Raw genomic sequence first — 10,695 nt, 5'->3', positions numbered from 1 at the left:
TTATCTTATTGATTGTTGAATAAAGTACTGTTTGGCCAATGAGGCAGCAAGTTAGACGGGACTAAGAGTCAAAGAGGATTCTTGGAAATGTAGTAAAGAAGTGATGATCCAAGCAGGAAATGACATAGCAGGGAGACTCATACATAAACAAGGGAAGAAGAAAGTGGGCCCCTTCTCTCTTCCTCCAGATTCGCCATGTGATCCACCAGCAAGGGAGGATGCCAATGGAAGGCATCTGATAAGGTAAGTCTTATAAAACATATAGAGTTATGATAATTAAGACTGAGCTAACAGATGAGAATCCTAGTCATGGGCCAAGCAGCATTTGTACCTAATATAAGTCTCTGTGCATTAATTGGGGCCATAACTCGGGGGGGGGGGCCAGAACTCCGCGGCTGGCGGAGACCACCCACGTGGCGGTAGGGCTCCGGCAGCTTTTGGCAGAAAGATTTATCATAACAATCACCATAAAACTTCTGAGAATGCAACTCTATATGGAGAAACAAAAGACCCAGGATAGCTAAAACAACCCTGTACAATAGAGGAACTTCTGGAGGCATCACCGTCCCTGAATTCAAGCTCTATTACAGAGCTATAGTCCTGAAAACAGCTTGGTATTGGCACAAAAATAGACAGGTAGACCAATGGAATAGAGTTGAAAACCCTGATATTAACCCACACACCTACGAACACCTGATTTTTGACAATCCAAATATATATGCTGGAACAAAGAGAACATCTTCAACAAATGGTGCTGGCATAACTGGATGCAAACATGTAGAAGACTACAGATAGACCCAAGCCTTTTGCCTTGCACAAAACTTAAGTCAAAGTGGATCAAAGAACTTAACATACACCCAGCCACACTGAACCTATTAGAAGATAAAGTGGGGGGCGGGGCTGGAGAAATGGCTCAGAGGTTAAGAGCACCGACTGCTCTTCCAGAGGTCCTGAGTTCAATTCCCAGCAACCACATGGTGGCTCACAACCAACCCTCTTCTGGTGTGCAGATATACATGGAAGAAGAGTGTTGTATACATAATAAATAAATAAAATCTTTAAAAAAGAAAAAAAAAGAAGATAAAGTGGGAAATACCCTTGAATTAATTGGTATAGGAGACCGATTCCTGAACGTAACACCAGTAGCACAGACATTGAGATCTTCAATTAATAAATGGGACCTCCTGAAACTGAGAAGCTTCTGTAAGGCAAAGGACACAGTCAGCCAGACAAAACGGCAGCCCACAGACTGGGAAAAGATATTCACCAACCCCACATCTGACAGAGGGCTGATCTCCAAAATATACAAAGAACTCAAGAAGCTAGTCTCCAAAACACCAAACAATCCAATTAAAAAGTGGGGTACACAACTAAATAGACAATTCTCAATAGAGGAATCTAAAATGGCTGAAAGACACATAAGAAAGTGTTCAACATCAGGGAAATGCAAATCAAAACAACTCTGAGATACCATCTTATTCCTGTCAGAATGGCCAAAATAAAAAACACCAATGATAGTTTATGCTGGAGAGGATGTGGAGAAAGGGAAACACTTCTCCACCTCTGGTGGGAGTGCCAACTTGTACAGCCACTTTGGAAATCAGTATGGCGACTCCTCAAGAAAATGGGAATCAGTCTACCACAAGATCCAGCAATTCCAATCCTAGGCATATACCCAAAGGATGCACATTCATACAACAAAGACATCTGTTCAGCGATGTTCATAGCAGCACTATTTGTAATAGCCAGAAACTGGAAGCAGCCTAGATGCCCCTCAACTGAAGAATGGATAGAGAAAATGTGGTACATTTACACAACAGAGTACTACTCAGCAGAAAAAAAAATGGACTCTTGAAATTTTCAGGAAAATGGATGGAACTCGAAGAAACCATTCTGAGTGAGGTAACCCAATCATAAAAAGACAAATATGGTATGTACTCACTCATATGTGGATTTTAGACATAGAGTAAGGGATTACCAGCCTACAATCCACACTGCCAGAGACTAGTAAACAAGGAGGACCCTAAAAGAGACAAACTTTGTCCCCTGGAGAAGGGGAAAGGGTCACGATCCCCTGAGCAAATTGAGAGCATGGGAAGAGGGGGTAGGGAGCTATGAGAATGAGAAGGGAAGAAAAGGAAGGATGCAGAGGTCATAAGGGAGCAGAAAGGTTGAGTCAGGTGTAGATTAGAAGAAAGGATATGTGATAGGTAGGGTTTTAGCTGGGGGGATGGTAAGGGAGGACAGGAAGGAGAAGGGAACTGGGATTGTCATGTAATTCAATCTTGTTCGTAATTCAAATAAAAAAAAAAAAACAAAAACTTCTGAGAATGGTTTTTCTTGACTAAAAAGTCATACAGAGGCTGGTGGTCCCTGGGGCTCATTAGTCAGCCAGTGTAGCTTAGCTGGTGAGCCTCAGATCTCAGTAAGATACTGTCTCAAAAAAGAGCCCAAGTGTAGCTAAGTGGTACAGTGCATCTCTGGGATGCTTGAGGCCTAAGTACAACCTCCAGTACAGGCAGAAATAATATAAAACAAAAGGTAAACCTCTTAGACAGCAGCCGTAGCCCTCCCAGACTCACAGACCCCCTGTCATTCTGCTGTCTACTTGTCTGCCTGTTGGGAGCACGAAGGTCCTCACACTCACAGATAAGCACTGGGGATACCAGGAAGGTTAAACCCTTGCCCTGGATGCTGAGTTTCTGCTTCCTCCTTTCATCCTTTTACTGCTTTCACATCTCTGAATTTCTTCTCTCTTTGTCTCTCAGTCTCAGAGTTCATTGAGAGGGCCTCACTGACTTGGTTAGGAACTATCTAATATGCATAAATAGGCATCTCTGTCATGTGGCCTCCATAGAAGCCACTAGTCTTCCTCCTATCCAGCCTGTTGATGGTCACTTTTATAAAAATCTCATACTTCTTCAAGACAAAAATGGTGAGGGTAACAGGGTCATAAGAAACTTCTGTGACCTCTTTTCCCAGGAATTACAGTGGTACTCAATTGAGTTTTCCTGTATCTGACTCAACCAACCACACAGGGCTGAAGGAACAAAGCCAGAGTGTGAACACAGAAGGACTGACTCAGAGTCTTGAGAGCAAATTTTAGCAAATAAATACAGAACACCAGTTAAATGTCATTGCAGACATAGCTGAGATACAGTTATGTCTTATGAAATATTGAGACATAGTTACACTAAAAAAAATTCATTGCTGATAATACATTCACATCTAGCTGCCATCCTATGTAACACAACAGAGAACAGTTCTGTTGTGTCTAAGTTGGAGCTGCAGCACCTGCATCCAATATGTTCTTGTTGAAATACTTATTTGTTAAAGGTCTCCCAAAGGTCCTGAACCAAGCATACCCACACACTAAGGAGATTCTTCCTTGAATAAATATTTCCCAAAGCATGTCTTTGAATAAGCAAACTGACTCATTCAACAAATACAAACTGGAACATCCAACTATTAATATCTGTGCTAAATACATTGAAATTCAGAGATAAACTAATACTGGTTCCTGTCATGAAAATAGGAACTAGCCATCAGGACCAATAGGTTTCAAATCATGTAATCACAATAAAATTGGGTAAGTGCTAAACAATTAAGTTATAGTGCTAGGGTCCAAATGATTATAGTCACAATTCTATCCCCAAAGCTGGCAGATAGCTAGTACTCAATAAATAGTAGTGGGCTATGCGAGTGAGCATGGGAGGCATGATAGCACCAACAAGGCACTGTGGGGGTCACAGAGGCAGACAACTCACCACCAAAGGAGACAATATAGTGAGGAGGTCGGCTCATTCCAGCAGAGAAGTCTAGTCGAGGGCATAATGTAGAAATTCCCCAGGCAGATAGACAGGAGAGCCTTCTTGACAGTAAAATAGCATGAACCTAGCACTTCAGTGAGGAGGGAACATACTGCAGAAGACAGGGATAAAGTAGAAAAGGTAGAGAGCCAAGAAGTCTCATGGGTGACTTTCACTAGAGACTTTCATACAGAGAAGTGACATGGCCTCCAGGAGATCTCCCTGGCATTAGCATGGAAGGTAGACTATGATGCAGGACAGAAGAGAAAAAAACTAGCAATATAGCCTAGCCTGGATATAATGGATTTTTAGGTGTATTAGGGGATGTGTCTGCAGAGCTGATCCTTCCTGGACTGTGTTTGCCTTCATCTGTCCCCTCCTGTTCCTAAGTGTCATGGTCCATGGAAGGGTCAATGCTGGTGAGAAGAGGAAATCAAGCAGGAAAGGGAGGTGGGAGCCAGCCCAAAACAAACTTCCTTCACTTCCTCATTGCCTAAGGAGATCCCAGATGTAGCAAGTGGAGGACAACATCCAGGCCCTAGGGCCTCCTCTCCAGAGGAGAGGACTCACACTGGTTGGCACAGCCCAGGCTCTCCTTGCTCTTTCTGCAGGCTGGGCTTCATCCTGTGCCCAGCAAGCACATGCCTGGAAGACGTCTTTGATGCAGCAACCCTCTCTTGTCTGGAGCTAATCTAGAATCAGTTTTCACAAACATCATCAAAATGAAGAAAGGAACTGATTCTATAAATTTATTTGTTTGTTTGTTTGTTTGTTTTACATCCTGGCCACAGTTTCCCCTCCCTGCTCTCCTCCCAGCCCCCCCACACCCCTTCTGTTCCCAGCCCTCCCCCATCCACTCTTCCATTTCTACTTAGGAAATGAGTATCAACAAAACATGGTATATCAAGTTGCAGTAAGATTAAACATCTCCCCAAGTGTTAAAGCTAGGCAAGGGGACCAGTATGAGGAGTAGGGTCCCAAAAGCCAGTAAAAGAGTCAGAGACAGGCCCTGTTCCCACTGTTAGGAGTCCTACAAGAGGACCAAGCTACACAATGTAACATATACAGAATAGAGGAGAGAGAGAGAGAGAGAGAGAGAGAGAGAGAGAGAGAGAGAGAGAGAGAGAGAGAGAGAGAGAGAGAGTGCCTAGGTCAGTCCCGTGCAGTCTCCCTGGTTGTTGGTTCAGTCTCTGTGAGCCCTGTCAGCCCAGGTTGATTCTGTGAGTTTTCTTGTGTCCTTGACCCCTCTGACTCCCACAATCCTTTCTCCACCTCTTATGTAATATTCCTCAAACTCTGCCTAATGTTTGGCTGTGAGTCTGCATCTCACAGAATGCATCTCACATCTCACTGCATCTCACATCTCACAGAAATTGAGTTTCCATCAATTACTGGGTGAAGCCTCTCTGATGACAATTGGGCACCAATATGGTCATAGGAGATGGCCAGTTCAGGCTCTGTATCCACTATTGCCAGGAGCGTTAGCTGGGATCATCCTTGTAGATTCCTGGGAGATTTCTTTGTGCCAGGTTTTTACCCCAAAATCTCCCCCTTTCCAGTAGTCTCTTTCAGTACTCTCCCCCTCTGCACCACCAACCTGATTGTTCATGTTCCCGTCCCTACCCACCCTCAGTGCACTCCCAAAATCTCTCCTATTTCCCAGGGAGATCTGGTTGCCATTCCCACCCCATGAGCCTGCCTTGTTCCGACAGAGGGCCGATTTCCAAAATATAATAAAGAGCTCGAGAAACTAGATATCAACAAACCAAATAATCCAATCAAAAAAATGGGATACATGTCTAAATAGATAATTCTCAACAGAAGAATCTCAAATGGTCGAGAAACACTTAAGCAGAGATGTTGGACATCCTTAGCCATCAAGGTAATCAAAATGACCCTGAGATTTCTTCTGACTCCTGTCAGAATAGCTAAGATCAAAAACACAAATGGCAGCTTATGTTGGAGAGGATGTGGAACAAGCAGAACCCTCCTCCATTGCTGGTGGAAGTAAAGACTTGTACAGCCACTTTGGAAGTCAGTGTGGTAGTTTCTCAGAAAACTAGGAATCAATCTACCACAAGACCCAGCTATACCACTCTTGTGTATATACCCAAAGGATACTTAATCATGCTCAACTATGTTCACAGAAGCTTTATTCATAATACCCAGTACCGAAAACAACCTAGATGTCCCTCAACAGAGGAATGGATAAAGAAAATGTGATACATTTACACAATGGAGTGTTACTCAGGTGTTAAAAACAAGAACACCAGGAAATCTGAAGGCAAGTGGATGGAACTAGAAAAAATCATCCTGAGTGAGATAACCCAGACCAAAAAAGACAAACATGGTATGTTTTCACTCATAAGTGGATATTAGCTACAGTCCACAGTCTCAGAGATACTAGGTGGTGAATACCTTTAATCTCTGCACTTGGGAAGCTGGCAGATCTTTGTGAGCTAGAAAGCCAGTCTGATCTACATAGCGAGTTTCAGGACAGCCAAGGCTATGTAGATTAATCCTGTCTCCAAAAAAAAGGTGGGGGGGGGATACAGACATATGATAGAAAGATAGATAGATTAGATAGATGAAGATAGATAGATATAGATAGATAGATAGATAGATAGATAGATAGATAGATAGATAGATAGATAGACCAATGGATAGAAGTAGAGGGGGGACTATTTGGAAAGAGAAAGGGAACCTTCAGGAAGAAAAAGGACCAAAGAGGGTAATACTGAGTGTCATAATGAAACCCTTTGTCTTGTGCAGTGACTAAACACTAATGAAGGAAAACATGCATCCAGAAATGTGCTTGGTAGAAGCCACCTCACTGCTGGAATATGAGTTCCTTGATTAATAAATAACCTCCCAATTGTTATTAATCAAATGGGACATCCTATGTGAGCAAACTCAGAATACAATGTAGCAGGTGGAATCCCTGTACCTGCCTCACTCCTCTATTCCTGAACTGAAGAGGAGATTTGTCTGAACCTTGGAGGACTATCTTGTTTTTTTCTGGATTCAGTCACATAAGCCTTGTTTTCTGGACCTGAACTATGAGCCATCTGCTACAGAGGTGCTAGAGAAAGCATGGCAAGAAAAGCAAGTGCAATCCCTGCATCATAGAAGTGTCACTCTTCTGAAGGAGACAGCTAGCAATTAAATAATCAGATGGGGAAACATAAATAATACCAGTAGTGAGTGACATTAAGGAAGGGAGCCCACTCAGTAAGTTCCCCCAAAGGTACAGAAGGATGGTTCCTGTGGCTGGCACACCCTGGTAGTGGCTAGGCCAAAGGGAAGGCTGGGGGCCTTACTTTCCTGCTAACTCATTTCCCAGAAATACCAATTCCCAAAACCCAATGTAGTCAGAATGGGAAGCCTGGCCCGCTTCCTGGTCCAATCCCCAGCCTGTTGTCCCACAGCTCATCCTTACCCCAAAATAAATAAAGCCCCAGCCAGGCTGCAACTCCAGCACTCTACACAGCTTCCTAGAGAAAGCTGACTTTACTCCAGGGCCACCATGAAATTCTTCACTGTCCTGCTGTTGGCGAGCCTTGCCACAACCTCTCTTGCTGTTCTGCCTGGTGAGTATATCTTCCTTCCCACTACCCTTCGTCCCATAGAGGCCACTGAACTGTCAGATGAGTAACATCACCACCCTTTGGAGAGGTGATAAGCTGTAGAATGAAAAAGCCACCACTGGAAGCGAGCATGAAGACATACACCCCCTGAATCCAGCAACCCAGAAAGCCAGTTCAGAGATCAAACTGGACCCATAACAGGGCAGACTATGGGTCAACAGAAATTATGTGTGATACTAACACCAGAGGCTGGTTCAGCACAACCCAAGCTTTAAACCTCCTCATCTCCCCGGTACAATGAGAGCAAAGTGCACACACTACATCCAGTGTTACCCATAGCACTCATGCTGAACTATATGTATTTCCAGGGACTTAGGTTACACTAACAACTTATATAAAGACCTCTGCCATCATTGAAATTTCATTCAAGGAGGAAGAAAAAGTAAACATACTGGATAGATGACATAGTATTTTTTAAATGCTAAAGAAAGTTGAGTAAGGGACTAGTTAGGTGTGGTAGTGCACACCTGCATTTCCAACTCCGAGGAAGCAGAAGCAGTGGAGTCATGCAAGTTCCAGGCTAACCAGCGTTATCAAGAAAAACCCTATCTAAAGCAAACAAACTAAAAAGAGTAAGGGAGGTTGAGGAAGCTGCAGTGGGGTAACTACCAGTTCACATGTCTTGAGATCTCTGGAGACTTTAATCTCTTCTGTCCTCAGGGTCCGAAGATGAACTCCCCATGAAGACTCAGCACACAGCTGCCAGTAAGTATCATGAGAGCATCCCTTGGTTGTTAGTTATAAAAGACTAGAAAGTAAATGATACTAGGAAGCAGTGAGCACACAGTCCCTCCTACTTTGGGCCTCAACCCTTCCTGCTGCACTAATTGGCCAAAGGTCTTGGAGCCAGGAACCTTTTGAACAGCACTCATGCTATATAATCTTTGGAAATTGGAATGGGAACAGCACTTCACACCCAAATGTTGGCATGTAAAATGATGGGTGTGTTCTTCTGTATATATGCTTCTCTTATTAGTTGATGAATAATAATGTTGGCCAATAAGGCAGGAAGATAAGCAGGACTAGGAGACAAGGAGAATTCTGGGAAAGGTAGGCAGAGTGTCACCATGTAGGCCGACAAAGGAGTAACAGGTCCGGACCCTTTTCCGGTAAGATAGACCATGTGGAAATACCTAGATTAATATAAATGGGTTAATAATTAAGACAGAGCTAGTCAATAAGAAGCCCAAGCCATTGGCTAACAGTTTAATAATATAAGTCTTTGTGTGCTTATTTGGGGCTGAGAAGAGCAGCGGGACCTGGCAGGACAAGAAAAACTTCAGCAGCAAAATAATGTTTCCTCACCCTGAGACAAGGGGCCTCATTAGTTATAGGCACTGCAACACACAGCTCAAAAACCTTAAAAATTCCAGGCTTCAGTTTTGTAGATTAACATGGTTTAATCTTGAGCTAACTTCCCAGATTAACCTGAGAGAAGTCTAAGAAGCTAAGGAGAAAAACACTTGGAGTTCAGAGAGAAGAACCAAGGCTAATAAACTCCTCCTAAAAGCCAAGCAAAGAGAGGGGTGTTTGGAAATGGCTCCTAACTGAGAAGGTAGATTTGCTGGGGGTGGGGGGTCTGGAGTGGGATTCCTAAATATGACACTAGAAATCCAGTCCATGCCTTTGAGGAGCTCAGAGATGTGGACACTAGCATGGGACTTCAATACTTCCATAGGTCAGCTAGGTAATGACCCAACACTAATGCCCTGCTCATGTAAAGAGACACTGTTTCTCCCAGAAGCTTTCTCTGCCCCTAACTCCCTGCATGTCCTTAGTTCCAGCTTCGCAGTCCACTCTCACTAGCCACACCAGCAAGGAGAGCATTTCCAGTAAGGAGTCTTCCAAGGAGCCTTCCATCATCGGAGAAGAGCTGGTTTCTGAAGACGATGTGGTGATAGAATGTGCCAAGTCAAAGAGTCAAATGGCCCAGGCTGGGATCAAGAGTGGGATATCTCAGCTGGAAGAGTCCACAGGACCCACCTCATCAGCTGGTATGAGCTAGAGAAGGGAAACATCTGGGGAGGTGGTGAGCAAAGAAGGGCATGACAGACATGACTTGTGTAGAAATAAGGAGTGTCTAGAAAGGGAGGGAAAGTCCCAAAAAGCAGAAAATTTAAGTGTGAGGTTAAATGATCCTCTAACTGCCAGCGCTGCAGGAAGCTTTTCCTGGTGGGTCATAGAGGTGTGAACAGGGAATCTGCCCTAACTGGACATTTCTATCTTCAAATTACAGAAACCAGCTCAGAGGGAGAACTGATTAAGTTAAGCCAGGCAATGGGGGAAAAGCTGGGTAAAACAACTGGAGAATCCATGAGTGGTGTGGAAGACATAATCCCTAGTGCCAGTGGTATCGAGAAGCCATGAAGACAAGAATGCCTAACCATGTCCCATGCTAGGCCACAGGAGGTGCCTTCATCACCCACACTCTGCTCATCCCAACCATCGCCTCTCAGTGTGCCCTTCAATGTCTTATATTAAAGTATCTCAACTTGAACCCAGCTCTCTGGTGACTTTGTCAGGCCCAGGAAGGGAGGTGGGACACCGTCACTCTACCAAGATTCCTTTTTTAGCTATCCTATCCCTTTAGGTTCAAACTTCTCATCCTCCTCAGCTTAAAGACCTGATCTAGTCTTCCATCCAAAACAATCCCCACAAACACTTGATCCTTGTCATTTTCCTGCACCTCCATGCCTACTCACCCAATGTAGTCTGCCTGCTCCCACCCACCAGTCCATTACCCAATGACCACACACAAGAGGCCCATGGCTGTTTCTCAGTTCTGACTTTTTTACTCTGTCCCTGCAGGACTTGACACAACTATCTTCTCTAGAATCTTCTCCTCCCTAATTTTCTTGGACACTACCACCCTTGGATATTTCCCTGTTCCTTTTGTGAACTGTTTGGTATCTGATCCGAGGTCCCATCCTGGACTTTTGCCTTCACCTCTTCAGAATTCCCATAGCCTCATCTGCCAGGGCTTCTCGGGATGGATCCCTCTCATTAACCCACTTAGCTAACATCTACCAAGTGCCTGCCAGACCTGCCTATCTAATTTGCTCTGACTTCTCTGCAACCCTAAGCAGTTTTCAATGTGAAAGTATATGAAACCTGGGGAGATGAAAGACTCTGGCTTAAAAACACGGGAAGAGGACATTTCTATTCAAGAGTAGATAGGATGGCAGGAAGCTGAGGCATCTCTGCTCTCCAGCATCCTACCCCCAGGAAACATGAAAGAA

At 44.1% G+C, this 10,695-nt stretch overlaps 1 protein-coding gene across 2 annotated transcripts; it reads left to right on the top strand.

The window, feature by feature from the left end:
• The first annotated feature begins 183 nt into the window (after positions 1-183).
• Positions 184-9,953, top strand: LOC100769029 (glycosylation-dependent cell adhesion molecule 1). 2 transcript variants are annotated; one of them, XM_027396791.2, is made up of 4 exons: positions 184-243; positions 8,117-8,161; positions 9,235-9,450; positions 9,693-9,953. In XM_027396791.2, the coding sequence occupies exons 2-4, from the start codon at positions 8,137-8,139 to the stop codon at positions 9,821-9,823; spliced, it is 372 nt and encodes a 123-aa protein (XP_027252592.1). In that variant the 5' UTR covers positions 184-243; positions 8,117-8,136; the 3' UTR covers positions 9,824-9,953. The 2 variants fall into 2 exon arrangements, with proteins under 2 accessions (XP_027252592.1, XP_035296821.1); XM_035440930.1 differs by lacking the exon at positions 184-243 and adding an exon at positions 7,238-7,399.
• Positions 9,954-10,695: the final 742 nt, after the last annotated feature.

The sequence above is a fragment of the Cricetulus griseus genome, chromosome 2, assembly GCF_003668045.3.
Source record: "Cricetulus griseus strain 17A/GY chromosome 2, alternate assembly CriGri-PICRH-1.0, whole genome shotgun sequence".
Classification (NCBI taxonomy): Eukaryota; Metazoa; Chordata; class Mammalia; order Rodentia; family Cricetidae; genus Cricetulus; species Cricetulus griseus.
Note: the sequence above shows the minus strand (reverse complement) of the source record. Positions and strands in the feature narration are given on the sequence as shown.

Coding starts and splice junctions, on each gene's coding strand:
- LOC100769029 (XM_035440930.1), top strand. CDS start 7,336: ATGAAATTCTTCACTGTCCTGCTGTTGGCGAGCCTTGCCACAACCTCT. Junction 7,400..8,116: donor CTCTCTTGCTGTTCTGCCTG/GTGAGTATATCT, acceptor TTCTGTCCTCAG/GGTCCGAAGATGAACTCCCC. Junction 9,451..9,692: donor AGGACCCACCTCATCAGCTG/GTATGAGCTAGA, acceptor TTCAAATTACAG/AAACCAGCTCAGAGGGAGAA.